The 17,721-nt window shown below is 35.4% G+C and overlaps 1 protein-coding gene across 4 annotated transcripts; it reads left to right on the top strand.

The window, feature by feature from the left end:
• Positions 1 to 3,036: 3,036 nt before the first annotated feature.
• LOC117342049 (neuronal acetylcholine receptor subunit alpha-6-like) lies at positions 3,037 to 14,578 on the top strand. Of its 4 annotated transcripts, none has more exons than XM_033904020.1 (8): positions 3,037 to 3,228; positions 8,698 to 8,846; positions 11,494 to 11,538; positions 11,670 to 11,779; positions 12,031 to 12,494; positions 12,857 to 12,943; positions 13,229 to 13,347; positions 13,640 to 14,578. In XM_033904020.1, the coding sequence occupies exons 1-8, from the start codon at positions 3,141 to 3,143 to the stop codon at positions 13,886 to 13,888; spliced, it is 1,311 nt and encodes a 436-aa protein (XP_033759911.1). In that variant the 5' UTR covers positions 3,037 to 3,140; the 3' UTR covers positions 13,889 to 14,578. The 4 variants fall into 4 exon arrangements, with proteins under 4 accessions (XP_033759911.1, XP_033759909.1, XP_033759912.1 ...); XM_033904018.1 differs by having other exon boundaries at positions 8,695 to 8,846; XM_033904021.1 differs by lacking the exon at positions 8,698 to 8,846 and having other exon boundaries at positions 3,063 to 3,228.
• The last annotated feature ends 3,143 nt before the right edge of the window (positions 14,579 to 17,721 follow it).

Here is a 17,721-nt window from a genome sequence, read left to right as displayed (position 1 = left end):
GAAGAAAGCATAATTTTATAGTTTAAGAAATAGCTAAACATATTCATCATTATTAACTTGAACTTGGTGAAACCAATAATATGATAGATGGATCAATTCGAAAATAGGCATATTTTCATTGATACTGCTTTTCAAAGCCGCCATGAAAATGAAGAAAAAAAATCTAATTTTAAATTTAATTCAAATAATTACATTAGGGTGATTTGGAATAAAACGTTAAGAACAATGTTTTTTAAATTTTCAACTTTTGACAGCTATATACAAAAAATTAATGGAACAGCCGGTGATCCCGCCAATGCAACCTGTTTTCGCAGTTTACACTGGTTCTCTCACTCTCTCGTTTTCTTTTCTTTTTACATTCGAAACAAAATGATACAAAATAACATCAAATAGAATAGCTCGTGTTAAATTAAATTTATTTTATTTGAATAGATGGCAAAGGAGACACATTCTATGGAAATGAAACGGGGACTATTTTCCTGGGGTATTGATATTAAAATGATGTATTGTGTGGAAAATCGGTATGTGAAGCAATGTTTTCATTCTGTATTCATAGTGTTTTCATGGTCAAATGTTTGTTGTTTTCACTTCGCATATTCGTGTAAAACAACAACACTCAGAATGTAACTATACTATTATAAACAGCATTAGTTAGACCTCATAGAGAGTATGCAAACACAGACTTCTTTAAGATGTATAGCACCGAGCACCAAAACAAGGACATGGACTTTAACTTTTATCATACACGGAACGTCTATAGAAAGGAGCGTTATCGACATTAGCATATATATCACGTGGTAATATGATAGAGGTTTCCGAAATAATTTCTGGTAAATATGACAAATAAGTAGCAAATATTTTTAGAATTAAAGAAAATATAAAAACTCGAGGCCGTCGCAGTGAATTGTTGACACGTGGAATAACCTCCAATTGAATATGGTGAACAAAATGACAGTTAAGCAATTTGAATTTTCCCTTGATGAATATTGTTTTAAAGATAAAATAAAGCTATAAAATTATCAATACGACGTATATTGTAGTATGACCTGACTGTCAAAGGATTATGAATCCTGTACAAATGAAGTCCAGTATTAATACGTGTTATTTCCCCATATGGCAAATTCGGTTTACGCTGTAGTTTGTTGGTTTGGGGAAAGAATAAGATTATATATTACTTAGAATGGCTGCTGTATACATCATGTTCAGTAACTTTATTGTTAAACTGCAAAATACTCAAGGAGTCCTGATACGTGCAAAATGTATACATGTATAGAAGCCTGTCTAGCTATACGTACGGCATGTATATAGGGGTCTCCCCAGCTAGCTTTACCTACAAAATGTATATTGTAACGTGATTAATCCAATTTTCTGGTAGAAATGCTGGCTTAAGAGATATAGAAAACATATTACAATATACTAAGTATAAATAACATACAAATTGGTTTGGGTGAACTTCAGACCATGATTTATTTGCATAATACATAATTATAACAGAGTAAAATAACAATAAGCAATATCATTTTTTTTTGTAGTTAAAACTTAAACTATGGTCCTCCTACTACACTAATCACTATACACTACAAGTTAACAAATACTAAAACTACACATAAATAGATTTAATGGTGAATGATGATTTGAGGGTGGGCGGGTGGGAAATCTCAGGTTAGAGAAATCCTGCTGCTGAAGCTTTGCCAGAAAATTCTGAAGTGACCAGCATGTAGGAGGGGAACAGTCTGCTGACTGTTTCCCCTATGGGGGTTCACTCTAGCAGGGAAGTGTCCATCCCATTGGTCAAACAGATTACATATAACCAAATTTAGTCATCTGCTATTTGATCAGGGTGAGGCCTGCTTTATGTAATGTATGTGGCCCTGTTCACAGTTGGTGTCCCAGATGCCAGCTGACCCTTTATTTACACAACTGTAGCAGTTAAAGTAAAGCAAGCTGGACCCCTACTAGTGAGGGATCTGGTTACTGGTGTAATGAGATCTAGACTCCCTTGTAATTTTATGCAGATAAAATTGCCCACCACTCAAAGTATTAATAACATATTAAACTAAATTAATATTCTCATTAAGACATCTTTATCGCTCGACGTGTTTGTATTAACAACCACCAACACGTAATTACCGCGTTGATGGACGCGCATGATTGCTTGAACGATCTAACCCTCATCACGTTGTAGTTATATTTTTTTTACTATTCTAAACCTTAGAAGTAAATCCGCAATCATTGGTAAAATCGATTAATTTACGTTCAAGCAATCTGATGTGTTTATTTGATTGATTATTTTTAAACTCAAAGATGACACACTCGATCCACATTTTGTACTCACAAATGAAGCTTGTATAGTCTATAGCGTAGCGACACCATCTCAATAATACATTTATCATGTTTTTACAGGATCAGCCATTTGTGTTATTGTGCGATGTTATTGAGTGCGTTTAATAATTTGATATGTCTTCGGAAAGAGACATACATATATCAAAACATTAAGATATTAAATCATTAAGATATCAAAACATTAACATATATCAAAACATAAATAGATATCAAAACTGTGATAGATACCAAAACTTTAATAGATATCAAAACATTAATATACATGCATATCAAAACATTTATAGATCAAAACATTAATATGTATGAAAACATTGATAGATGTCAAAACATAAATGCATGTCAAAACATTAATATATATCAAAACACTAATAGATACCATTTTTTTGTAGAGAGAGAGTATTACCAAAATGAGTATTTTATAAATTATATTTAAAGACATAATGTACAAGTAGAATGAATGTGAAAAAAATATCTGAATGACGTGTGCATGCCCTCCTGTGAGAGGACATATTTGTAATATGTTATATACTATGTACAATGCATTTCTCCTTAAGTTAACTCTAGCACTTGAGCTGTAATGCACTAGGGATCATGTAACATACATATCTCATTCTATCTAATTATCCACAGCACGTCCGCCCAAACGACAAAGGTTAAGTTCGGTGGATATTTTAAAGCACCCATATAGTTCCTATACCTCCTAACAGGGACGTTTGCATTGTTATACCTCACTGCTCGTCACATCTGTGTAGCTATATGTATAGGTTTATATTGTAACCGGGCCATCGTCAGTAGGAATGGTCGACAGCATGGGATCCAACTCGGCCTCCTGGCCAGAGATCTTCCTTTGGATATACATTCTGTCGATACTGTCATCATCAGCAGGTATTATATGGCACGAATTTATTTATATAGGGTATGGACAAATAAGTACGATAGTCGACAGCGGGCGTACTTATCATGCAACGAGTTATTCATAAATATTTATAGAATGACTTATGTACATATACAACATTAAAAAAGGAAAATATGTACACAATATGTACTGTACAAATAAAACGTTTAAAAAGTTAATTTGTACATAATGACTTATATACAAATATAAGTTTTTAAAAAGTAAATATATACATAAAGCCAATTTTCTTGCATTTGGTAACTATAATTTGTTTGTCAGAACCAACTTCTCAACTGTAAACGATCTTTCACACCGCTGCAGCTCTTACCACTTTTCTCAGCTAAAGTTCCAATTTTCCGTGCAGTCGGCAACCATTAATCAACTCAAGCAATCAGTAACCGAATAGCTGAATACAGTTTTTTAAAAAGGTTATGATGTATCAGAGTATTGTAGTATTACAATCTAAAATCATTTTCTTGTGAATTATGTGCCCGCTTTATTCTTTTGTTGAACTTTCCCATGACAGACTAGAGTCCAATGACCTCGCACCATTTATGATTTTTTTTTTATTTATATAGCTATCGCCGTCCAAATGTTGTTTATGTTGTCAATATTTGTACGTTATAAACTATAGTTATAGTGGACATTTTGAGTATCTGCATGTTTACATTTGAGGGAATTAAAATTATTCAAAATACGTTCATATTTACTACTTCTATAGAAAAGAAATTTAAGTCACAGACCTTATTAGAGAGGAGGAACAACAGTTAAAACGACCACCCCTACTTGAGCTGGCGCACTGCGTACGAGTTGATAAGGAAGAAATAGTAAGGCCGTGTATATGGTGTTGGCTGCGGTGTAAAAATAACACAATACCTATTATCAGGCATCACAACATACAGCTACAAATGCACATTTAGGCTAAAAATATGTTTACATGGTGAAAAGAAGCACATTATCAGACCGATGGATATAGTTCTCGGGGCTATAAATAGCCCCAGAGAACTTACAAGGGCATATAATTTCAAAGGAGTGTATTTAGTTCGGTCCATCTTGTGAAAACTCAGATCAGTAATTAATTGGAGATTGCATTTTGCAGGTTGTGTTCTGTTCTGTTCTAAGAGGAAGCAAAGTACTTATAAGAATGAGTCATTTTAACGACTTTGTAGCATTAAAGTCACCATGGAAGCATATAATGTGTTTATAGATTTTGAATATTATTATATATCTAAAAATATTTTACATGTTGTATCTTAAAAGGAAATGTCTCTAACAAACCATTTATTGTACTTCATAAGGACATGTTCAAAAAATCTTGTACCCAAAAGGATATGCTCCAGTCACAATATCAAACACAATTCACCCCGACATCATTTGATAGTCAAACAGGATACAATCAAACAACATCTTGTGCTCAAACATGACTTGCTTCAACAATATGTACTCACATGACTTGCTCAACCAACATCTTATACTCAAACATGACTTGCTTCAACAACATGTACTCATACGACATGTTTCAAATGACATCTTGTACTAAGACATGACTTCCTCCATTAACATGTCTTGTACTCAAAAAGGAACACTCCAACAACATCCTGTATCCATTCATGACGCCCTCCAACCAGATCTTTTACTCAAACAGGATACACTCCAACAACATATTGTACTCAAACATGACGCCCTCCAACCAGATCTTTTACTCAAACAGGATACACTCCAAAACCATATTGTACTCAAACATGACACCCTCAACCAGATCCTTTACTCAAACAGGATACACTCCAAAACCATATTGTACTCAAACATGACGCCCTCCAACCAGATCTTTTACTCAAACAGGATACACTCCAACAACATATTGTACTCAAACATGACGCCCTCCAACCAGATCTTTTACTCAAACAGGATACACTCCAAAACCATATTGTACTCAAACATGACGCCCTCAACCAGATCTTGTACCCAAACAGGATACACTCCAAAACCATATTGTACTCAAACATGACGCCCTCAACCAGATCTTTTACTCAAACAGGATACACTCCAAAACCATATTGTACTCAAACATGACACCCTCCAACCAGATCTTTTACTCAAACAGGATACACTCCAAAACCATATTGTACTCAAACATGACGCCCTCAACCAGATCTTGTACTCAAACAGGATACACTCCAAAACCATATTGTACTCAAACATGACGCCCTCCAACCAGATCTTTTACTCAAACAGGATACACTCCAAAACCATATTGTACTCAAACATGACGCCCTCCAACCAGATCTTTTACTCAAACAGGATACACTCCAAAACCATATTGTACTCAAACATGACGCCCTCCAACCAGATCTTGTACCCAAACAGGATACACTCCAAAACCATATTGTACTCAAACATGACGCCCTCCAACCAGATCTTGTACTCAAACAGGATACACTCCAAAACCATATTGTACTCAAACATGACACCCTCAAACCAGATCTTGTACTCAAACAGGATACACTCCAAAACCATATTGTACTCAAACATGACACCCTCCAACCAGATCTTTTACTCAAACAGGATACACTCCAAAACCATATTGTACTCAAACATGACGCCCTCCAACCAGATCTTTTACTCAAACAGGATACACTCCAACAACATATTGTACTCAAACATGACGCCCTCCAACCAGATCTTTTACTCAAACAGGATACACTCCAAAACCATATTGTACTCAAACATGACGCCCTCCAACCAGATCTTTTACTCAAACAGGATACACTCCAAAACCATATTGTACTCAAACATGACGCCCTCCAACCAGATCTTTTACTCAAACAGGATACACTCCAAAACCATATTGTACTCAAACATGACACCCTCAACCAGATCTTTTACTCAAACAGGATACACTCCAAAATCATATTGTACTCAAACATGACGCCCTCCAACCAGATCTTTTACTCAAACAGGATACACTCCAAAACCATATTGTACTCAAACATGACGCCCTCCAACCAGATCTTTTACTCAAACAGGATACACTCCAAAACCATATTGTACTCAAACATGACGCCCTCAACCAGATCTTTTACTCAAACAGGATACACTCCAAAACCATATTGTACTCAAACATGACACCCTCCAACCAGATCTTTTACTCAAACAGGATACACTCCAAAACCATATTGTACTCAAACATGACGCCCTCAACCAGATCTTGTACTCAAACAGGATACACTCCAAAACCATATTGTACTCAAACATGACGCCCTCCAACCAGATCTTTTACTCAAACAGGATACACTCCAAAACCATATTGTACTCAAACATGACGCCCTCCAACCAGATCTTTTACTCAAACAGGATACACTCCAAAACCATATTGTACTCAAACATGACGCCCTCCAACCAGATCTTGTACTCAAACAGGATACACTCCAAAACCATATTGTACTCAAACATGACGCCCTCCAACCAGATCTTGTACTCAAACAGGATACACTCCAAAACCATATTGTACTCAAACATGACACCCTCAAACCAGATCTTGTACTCAAACAGGATACACTCCAAAACCATATTGTACTCAAACATGACACCCTCCAACCAGATCTTTTACTCAAACAGGATACACTCCAAAACCATATTGTACTCAAACATGACGCCCTCCAACCAGATCTTTTACTCAAACAGGATACACTCCAACAACATATTGTACTCAAACATGACGCCCTCCAACCAGATCTTTTACTCAAACAGGATACACTCCAAAACCATATTGTACTCAAACATGACGCCCTCCAACCAGATCTTTTACTCAAACAGGATACACTCCAAAACCATATTGTACTCAAACATGACGCCCTCCAACCAGATCTTTTACTCAAACAGGATACACTCCAAAACCATATTGTACTCAAACATGACACCCTCAACCAGATCTTTTACTCAAACAGGATACACTCCAAAATCATATTGTACTCAAACATGACGCCCTCCAACCAGATCTTTTACTCAAACAGGATACACTCCAAAACCATATTGTACTCAAACATGACGCCCTCCAACCAGATCTTTTACTCAAACAGGATACACTCCAAAACCATATTGTACTCAAACATGACGCCTTCCGACACGATCTTGTACTGTAACACCACATCTTCTATTACGATGGCCGATATCAGCCGTCACGTTACTCGCATTTATATGATGCGAGTAACCTGACATAGTAGAATTCACATGACAGGTTACTAGCATGTGATGCGAGTAACCTGACATAGTAAAAATCACATGACGGGTTACTAGCATGTGATGCGAGTAACCTGACAAAGTAAAAATCACATGACAGGTTACTAGCATGTGATGCGAGTAACCTGACATAGTAAAAATCACATGACAGGTTACTAGCGTGTGATGCGAGTAACCTGACATAGTAAAAATCACATGACAGGTTACTAGCATGTGATGCGAGTAACCTGACATAGTAAAAATCACATGACAGGTTACTAGCATGTGATGCGAGTAACCTGACATACATGTAGTACAAATCACATGACAGGTTACTCTCATGTGATGCGAGTAACCCGACATAGTAAAAATCACATGACAGGTTACTAGCATGTGATGCGAGTAACCCGACATAGTAAAAATCACATGACAGGTGGCTTTGTACAGTATAGTACATAAGGTTCCAATTGACTATTTTAGTCTATTTGTGTTGCATACAAAATCTCTCGTCCAATGTCACTCAAGTGTATAATATTGGTCAATTTCTCTTATTTCCTCAACTCTATTTGGTGAATAAAACCATTTCCCCCAATTTAGATTTTAGGGCATTTTTTTTCTATCACATAAATATACCAATCTACAGGAAAAATTTAAAAAAATCTGTTGCAATTAGTATGTGGTCAAATAATGAATTGACAAGACTACACGAGCTCCATTGTATATACATGCCAAACCCTGGCTTATAAAACCATTTTCTACAGTTGCCATGATAACCTCTTTTGAAAGGCCTAGTAAAACTATACTCTGGAATGTTAATGGGTTTTGTAAGTGTACAGTCATCTCATTCGCGACTGTGTACAGTTACTCGCATCACACGCTAGTAACCTGTCATGTGATTTTTACTATGTCAGGTTACTCGCATCACATGCTAGTAACCTGTCATGTGATTTTTACTATGTCAGGTTACTCGCATCACATGAGAGTAACCCGTCATGTGATTTTTACTATGTCAGGTTTCTCGCATCACATGCTAGTAACCTGTCATGTGATTTTTACTATGTCAGGTTACTCGCAGCACATAAATGCGAGTAACGTGACGGCTGATATCGGCCATCGTATTCTATAGCTACAAGACTCGCTATAACCACATATTTCATTATAACAGGGCACATTCCAAGTACTACATTCGTACAATTATACAGCCGATCACATACGTGTAAGAGACGTCGTTGTTTTAGCAGGTAAATTCGTTTTCAAAGAAAACGACGAGGACCGTCTGTACAAAGATATGATGAGATACTACGTGAAATCGTCACGTCCAGTGTTAGTGAGCAACTCAACTGGCTTTAATGTTGATATGGGAATGGCTAGCCCAAGACTAGAATTACTGGTAAGTTCCATGATATTACAACAAAATAAGGCGATGTTTTGTACTGTGATCAAATTTGTCTTTGACAATATATATTTGAATAATGTTATGATTTATATCATGGCAAGATAATACGATGCTCTATATCCTGATAAGATAAAATAATACTTTATCTCATGATAAATAAGATAATGTTTTTATCATTTATAAGATGATATGATGCTTCTATCATGATTAAATAAAATTATGCTTTATATGAAGATAAACTGATATTCCGTTTTTTATCATGATAAAACAATGTGATGCTTATAAACATGATGGATTGTGATTTATATCATGATGAAATACTATCTTTAATCATTTATAAAATAATAATTTGATGCTTTTGATCATGATAAAATAATGTGATTTATATCATGGCAAGATAATGTGATATTTTATATCATGAAAACATAATGTGATGTTTTATAGCATGGTAAGTAATGTTATGTTTTATAGCATTATGAAATAATGTGATGTTTTATAGCATGATGAAATAATGTGATGTTTTATAGTATGAAAAAATAATCTGATGTTGTATAGCATGATGCAGTGATATGATGCTTTATGTCACAACATAATGTGACGTTTCTGAACTTGATATGATAATATGGTGCTTAATATTTCGTAAAAGATGGGTCCCCGCTCAATTTTTGATCCCCTGAAAATACAAACAAAATCTGTTTTTACTATGTTGCTTTAGTCATGAGTTTTGCGTTAATAACATATCTGTAAAGTAACTCGCAGCATATATGTAACCTAGGTTATAAAGAATAAGGTATGTATATGATTGCATTATCCGTCACGACAGGTTACACTTAGATAATCAATGACGGTCTAGTTTTAATTTGCTATAGATATATTGTATGTATGTTATGTATTGTACCTGTTTGGCGTATTGTCCTGTTTATCTAGACTGGTACCCTTTTCAGGTACATAAGCCTTGCATATGCACAAAGAGTATGAGCGGAGCGCAGCCCTGGCGGATAGTAGAAAACTAAGGGAGGGAACTAGTCTACAATGTGCATGTCCATCATAAAAATAGTAAAATCAAGTAGAAAGATTTCTTTCAGAACATTTTTGATGTAACTGACTAAAAAAGAAGGAACAGCAATGATAAAGTTGAAGATTGTGTTTTTTTTTGTACTATGTAGGGTTGTAACATCGGGCATGTACAAGACATACTCTTGATTTTCACTTGTTGCATGATGAGCCCTACGTATTCAATTATACTGTAATTATAGCCCAAGGTTCAGTAATACTCACAAGTTATTGCTCTGGTTTCAGTAACACTAGCACACTACGTATATGAACTCACAAGTTATGTCCCTTGGTTCAGCAATGCTAGTACACCAAATACACGTACTCAAATGCTATGACCCTTGGTCCACTGATACTAATACTAGTACATTAACATATAGAAATATAAATCTTATACATTTTGCTCAGTCGCTTTAAAACAAGACTTGTTGAGAATTGTTGTCTTAGTTTTAAAAATACACTTTATAGAGTTTACTGAAGTTGATTTACAGTACAGGATCTTATGAGGTTCTCGGCAGCGGACTCAGTTAACACGTATTAACACAAGTACATGTCTATACTTCATTCGTGTGATTGGTTGGATCGGAAGAAGGCATTATACGTTTGAGTATCACGTCTGATACGTGATTGTCTATTTACTAAAGGGGGGGGGGGGGGGGGGGGGGGGGGGGGGGGGGGGGGTGCTAATGCGTTGTTTGAGTGGCTATACTGGCGATTAGAACATGAAATTTGGTTTGAACTCGAGACCGATAGGTCGAACATGAAATTTGGTTTGAACTCGAGACCGATAGGTCGAGCGTTTAAACCAAATTTCATGTTCTAATCGCCAGTATAGCCACGCAAAACAACGTACAATCCCCATTCAAACACGTTTACTGTTAAATATATTTCAAAACATCGTTTTACATCGCTATAACAACGATGTTAAGTACTCTGTGACGTGTCACCGAAGATTTAACGACATATGTGGATTTACTCTGCAGTATGCATAACGATATGTACGTTTTGACAAAATCAGTGTTGATGTGTTTCTATAGGCCAAACCGGTATGTGAAATTTTGTGCACTTGTTTCATTTCGGATTTTACTTGACTAGATGCCTACACACGGACGGAATGTTTGCTCTTTTTGTTTAATATACATTTTGTATTCAACTAATTCATCCTTTTCGATTTCTTCACTTTCATTCCAATCCCATGAGTCATCAATCATAAATGTTGCGGAGGCAAACTTGATGCGATATTGTTTTGACTAGAAACGGGGCGTGGCTAAACACGATTGATCACGGTGCTATCGCAGATTAGAGTATGGTCCGTAACCAATCAAAACACACGTTGCAAACGAATCGTGTTAGAATTCTTTATATGTTGTTCTTTCGACCTGACACGCCAAATAGGTCATTTTATTACTTATACAGCGATTTCTTAGCTAAGATAATCGAGGAGAAATACAAAAGATTGAATATTTTAAGGGGAACACAAATCTAGAGAAAAAACGCAATAACCAGTTCTTAAATATCTTGATGTTTTCATTTGGCGTTTGTTTCACATATAGTATGTTAACATTAATATTTGTGTGTTTTGTTGCAGGACACATCGACTGACACTATGACGATTTCCTTTCATCATCAAATAGTAAGTGATTGAGCAACTTAAATATTTTCTGTGGCGCTTTACTTAACATGTCTGATTCAGAAAATGTAAGTATTCCGTTTAGTTAGTTACCTTTTTTTACTTAAATATCTTTCAATGAAAATATATTACAGAGTTGGCAAGATGAAAGGTTGCAATGGAACGCTTCGGATTATGGAAACTTGAAAACTATGCCACTCCCACCGGATTCAATATGGCTGCCTGAATTGGAGGTTTATAATGTGTAAGATATTTTATCGCTTTGTCTACTTATGTTTAACATTGTGAAATGCCCTATTTTATGACCATTCAAGGACTGGGTGCCAATTATTGTCATTGACTTCTAAGAAAATAAAGACGCAAAACATGGAAATTATTATGCTGACAATAAATTATTTTTATTTCAAATTTTGTTTTGGCATTAGAAGATGAATGGTCACGATTCTTCTTTTCCTAGTTACTAATTAAAAGCTAAAAGTTTTGATCTTTTGACAGTTCACCGTTCCATCCAAGCAGCACTAAGGGCTCAAGTCTAACTGTCAGTTCTACGGGGCTTGTAAACTATGTACCTATAAAAACGATTTCGTTCTATTGTCCACTTGACTTGTCCAAGTTCCCTTACGACACGCAGACATGCGTACTTAAGATTGGGGCCTGGTCACACAGCAGCTCATACCAGAACATGACGTACTATGGCAAGACTGAACCACGCGAATTATTTCTGGACGAAAGTCAGGGAGGTCATCCCCAATGGACAATAGATAAAGCGGTGGCTTACATTCAGCGAATAAAATATGTGTGCTGTCCGGATGCCTTCGTGAATCTTGCGGTAAACATCACCGTTACCAGAGTAGCTTCATACTACAGACTTGCTCTCGTTGGACCGTCAGTCTTCCTTGCCATCCTTATCCCTGTGGTGTTCTTGCTTCCTCCTGATCAGACATCAAGAACAAATTACGGTATGTGCTGAAAGTAAAGTGTATGTTTCACCTTTTGGCAAAGACATATATCTTACATGCATTTTCAAAACAAGTATGCAATATCTTAAGACATCTGAGAAATTTCGTAAATATCAGAAAACTATCACAGCAACATATTTAATTTCAAATGAAATATCATCTGTACAGAGTTAGATAACGATCCTTCAAGCATGATCTGAATGATATCATTTTTCCTAAATAGCAGTACATGAATCCTCTGCAGGCAATACGATTAAAACCAGTAAGCTTTGATGGTTACTGGTTATACAAGAACTTTGAGCACAAAGCTAAACTATAGTTAAGAAATTGTTATCTATCAATGAACCTTGTTTCCTTATTAGGTATGATACTCTTGATGACTATGACTGTGATGATGGTGGTCTTCCAAGAGGCTGTACCGTTTAATCATGCAACAATCCCAGTTATAGGTAGGTATAGCAAGAGGCTGTTCCGTTTGATAGTATGCTAAGAGACAATACCATTCGATCATGCTATTAGTCTAATTCTTGATATATAATATATCTCGCCCCGTCATTGATGGTGTTCGTTAAAACGTCCCATTCGTGTTTATCATATTTTTTGTTTGTTACATTAAAATGTATCTTTGTTTCAGCCATGTTCTACATTGAAATATATCTTTGTTTCAGCCATGTTATACATTGTCCTATTTTTGTGTGTCAGCCATATGATATTTTGCCATATTTTTTTTTCAGTGGTGTTCTACTTTGCCATCTTTGTACTGCAGTTCTTCAGCATTCTCTGCTGTGCATTTACCGGAAATCTGCGGCACATGGGAGCAAGGAGAAAGGCGTTACCGGCCTGGCTAGGTTCTGTACGTGTTTTCTTCATTATTATTTATATCTGATAGCTTCTATAGCAGTTATATATCGTAAATAATTAGATAATGTTATGATAGGCATTTTATCATTATAACGTTCGAGTGCTGCTCTCCAGTAGAATCTGAAAAAGATGTTTCGTATTGATTTTTTTTTTTTTTTTTTGCGTTTTGCAATTTTATCGTCAAAGCGGGTACATGTTTCGATAAAAAGGATATTTAGAATAAATTGAATGCATGACATTACCTAAGTCGATCATGAGGGAAATGTCTTGCTTTTTCCTTACAGCTGTGTATACAGAGTCGTAGACTTCGGATGTGTCTATGCTTGGACAGCAATTTCCCGGGATTCCAGGAACCTGATACTCCAGTGAACATACGCCTTGTTGGAAGAATCCCAGAACTTGGCACAGGACACCGGACTAGGCAATGCCGAAATTGCAGTGACGGACGAACACTTACGACACGTAGCGAACAACACAAAAATTATGGCCGGAAAAATCCTTCGAGAGAGCACGTACGAAAAGCTGGCACGTGATTGGCAGGAAGTTGGTCGATGTCTCGACAGAATGTTCTTCTTATTGTTTCTATTGTTGATCATCATCGTTGCATTAAGTACAGTACTGTAAATGATCACAGATTTCCCATCTACTAGTTAACTATTAAAATATATATCATCACAGGCTATGTAAATAAAAAACCTCAATTTATTTGTTTCTGCTCAGGTATACCAGAAATACTCCGCTATAAGAACATTAAAATGTGTACTTGGAGTTAAAGATAAAACTCTACAATTTTGGGGGTATCTTTGTATATGTTTATTGATGTGGGCATACACATCAATAATATGTACCATTATAGTTTTTTTTAAGTTCAGATATATATTTGTATGAGTTTTGAAGTTGTACTATCTACGCATTGACTAAATTGTAATTGATAAGAAATAAAGACTCACATGTAATTCCTTAAACACTCTTATCATACCATTCCTTGTATAATATATTAAAAATTTATTCAATAAAGTATTTTTAACAAATATTTTCCCCCCCTTTCTCTTCGTATGAAAATTTTGGGAAAAACGAGCTGTCAGCAATCCGCCTCATGTAGTTTCCATGTAGATAACAACCATCTCGTATCAAACGACTCATGATTTGTCCGGCGTCCCTAAATGAGCTTCAGTGTATTCCAAACATTTGCTATGATTTTGAATAAAAACGTTAAGAACATAGTCATTTCTAAGTTTTCATTTTTTGATAAGTTTATACAAAAATATTCAAAATTAATGATTGCACCATTTTTGGACCTTTTTATTCAATTTAGCGTTTATTTTGTTTGCAATCTTCTGTAAGAATTCGCTACGCGGATTCATACAGTTCGCAAACAAAATTGTTTTCATACCTCTATGAAACTAAAAAGTAATTGACATCAACGCTTATAATTAATTTTGAAAATAATTTTCTAATTTTAAACATGTTTTATGTACAATTTTACTGGTTTTATAACTGTTTTATAATATTTTTATATTCTTTTTCTCAAATCAATACGCAACGTCAATTGTCGTATTGTAACGTCACATTTTTCGCGCCTTTCTCGGATATTTTTTCATAATAGTATGAAAAAAAATCTCGACCAATCAGAAAGCCGCATTCTGCGTACAAACAATGGAAACTTAATTATAACAAAATGATATTAAATAACATCATTAGGATTATTCAAACAAAGGTTGCTGTATGATATAAAGCACCGAGCAGCTTATCTCCCGTATGACATATTCGGTGTACGTTGTAGTTTGTTACTAACAATGCCAGCTGGATACATCATGTTCAGTAACTTTATAACTATGCTGCAAAATACTTAAAGAGTCCTGAAATTCGCTGATATGTACATGTATAAAATGTATATAGAAGTCCGCCTAGCTATACCTACAAAATGTATATAGAAGTCTGCGCAGCTATACCTACAAGATGAATAGCGACAAGGAAGCAAATTTTCAGTTTCCGAAGACATTTTAATCGCGTTTATTGGATTTCAGGATTATTTAAGAATGTGTATGAAATATCGATAGCAAGTTTTCCTTGATCACTGTCAGTTCTTTACCTTCACCAATTCTCCGTATGGTCTTAATTGTGAGGCCAGCATATACTATATTACTTAAGGGAACGATTTGGTAAAGCTTCATGGTTTTTACCATGCTACTTTTCTCTCTCTCAAAATTGTTATTTGATACATATTGTTTCCCTTTCATTGACAACGACCACTGTTCAACGTAAATACCACTATGATGGTCAAGTTTTAGCCATATTTATACTACCATTCTAACACTATAGAAGAAATTCCTCCACCATTGGTCACATCAATTAATTTATTTTACTTTCAACCAGTCAGATGTATTTATATAATTGAATTATATTACACTCAAAGAAGACACAAGTAATCCTCATCTTATATCAAAACGTGTCAAATTCCAACATTATATTATTAAAACCGGCCACTGTCGAACCACATTTTTGTACTCAAACATAACACGCGTGTATAGCGTAGCGATACCAAATCAATAATACATTGATCATGTTTTTACAGGATCAGCCATTTGTGTCATTGGCGATGTTAAATACTTCCACTTAAGTTGTAATACACTGGAGATCAGGTAGCATACATAGCTCATTCTATCTAATTATTCATAGCACGTCGCGCCCAAAAGATAGAAAATTGTCCCATCACTACTTGAACAAAGGTCGACAGATATTTGAAGCACCCATGTAGCTCCTATTTACGCACTGCTCGTCGAAACTTAGTAGCTACATATATAGGTTTATATCGTCACCGGGCCATCCTCACTAGGAATGGTCGGCAGCATGGGATCCAACTCGTCCTCCTGGCCAAAGATCTTCCTTGGGGTATACATTCTGTCGATACTATCATTAGCAGCAGGTATTATGTGGCATGTGCTTATTTCTATAGGGTATGAAAGCAATGCACTTTTGTCGAATGCAGAGATAAGGTTGAGTCGACAGATAACGATACCCCTATATAGTTTAGACCGACCTAGCCTCGGTTCTATTGATGCTTACATACAAGATGTTAAAACGAAAATAACGCTGTTGTATACATGCGATAGCGCCACTTGTTTTTTTAAACCATAACATTATATATCTTTGTGTTTGGACTGGCGTACATTTTGTTGATATGTATTATTTTGAAGTTTTGCATTATTGTATTGACACTGGTACTGCTTATATTCTATGGTATTCAGGAAGGCTGGTTATTTTACGCTCATTTCAGGTAATAAACGAAAAGTATCGAAAGTTATCATTAAAACCACATACCGAGTCACAGAAAAAAAATAAACATGGTTTGCGGAATTAAGAAAGCAATGATAGATTTCGATTGAATATGTTTACCTGCTTTGAATAGGGACACGAACCTGCGATGATATACTGTTGTTACAGCTATTTCTAGTCGAGCTGTTGTGCGACATTTGCTAGATCAGGTGCAGTATTCAGTACGTATCCAGTTTCTGTGACTATTGTACATACAGCGAAATGTCGTCCCCTTGTACATCATTGCTATTCATTAGGTTGCAAAATATGGTGTAGTGTTGTTTGCACACTCCAACAAAATCTTATACAAGATAAGGTAAGATTAGCTTTAATCTGGTTTGGGACTAATTTATGTCCTCTATACAAATCAAAAATACATAATAAATAGATATATTAGATACTTTTCATATATATTATTTATCTATGTTCTGGTTGTATCTTTATATTTGAAATACAGTTCTAAATTTTCCAGTGATTATCCGATCTTGTTTTAAAATAATTGATATTTATTGCTAATACTACATGCTCTGTCAGTTCATTCCAAACTGTTACTATTCTGATCGAAAAAAAACAACACTTTTTTTCTTCGCATGGTAGCTGCTCGTTTAAGAAATATTCTTTTTGTGTGCTCTTTACAGCTGTGACGATAGGATGAATCTTTCCTTAGTGATATGTTATTGTTTTATCAATTTGTTTTAGCTGTGGCGCCAACAAGGAACTAGCATAGTCGAGCTGCGCTCTCACTAAACATTTAAAAATGGGATGAAGAACTTTCTGTCCATGAGCTGAGTGTTCTCTCTAGAAGTTTTAATATAGAGTGTTTTTTTGTTTGTTTATTTTTTTAACTTTCAACAGCTGCGAGATCAGAATCTATGATTAAGCCTATGTCTTTTCTTGGTTCTTCTACCTATCCTCATATGTTTACACTTTTCAGGATACATTTTGAGTAGTTTCGCTCCACTTACACAGAGTATAAAGATCATTCTCTGTACTGTCTTGTTCACTTTCTTTTATTATAGTGTACTATATTATTTGTGTCGTCTACAAAAAA

The sequence above is a fragment of the Pecten maximus genome, chromosome 14 (genome assembly GCF_902652985.1).
Source record: "Pecten maximus chromosome 14, xPecMax1.1, whole genome shotgun sequence".
In the NCBI taxonomy this organism is placed as follows: Eukaryota; Metazoa; Mollusca; class Bivalvia; order Pectinida; family Pectinidae; genus Pecten; species Pecten maximus.
The sequence above is the reverse complement of the archived record's forward strand: the minus strand, read 5'-3'. Positions and strand labels throughout refer to the sequence as shown.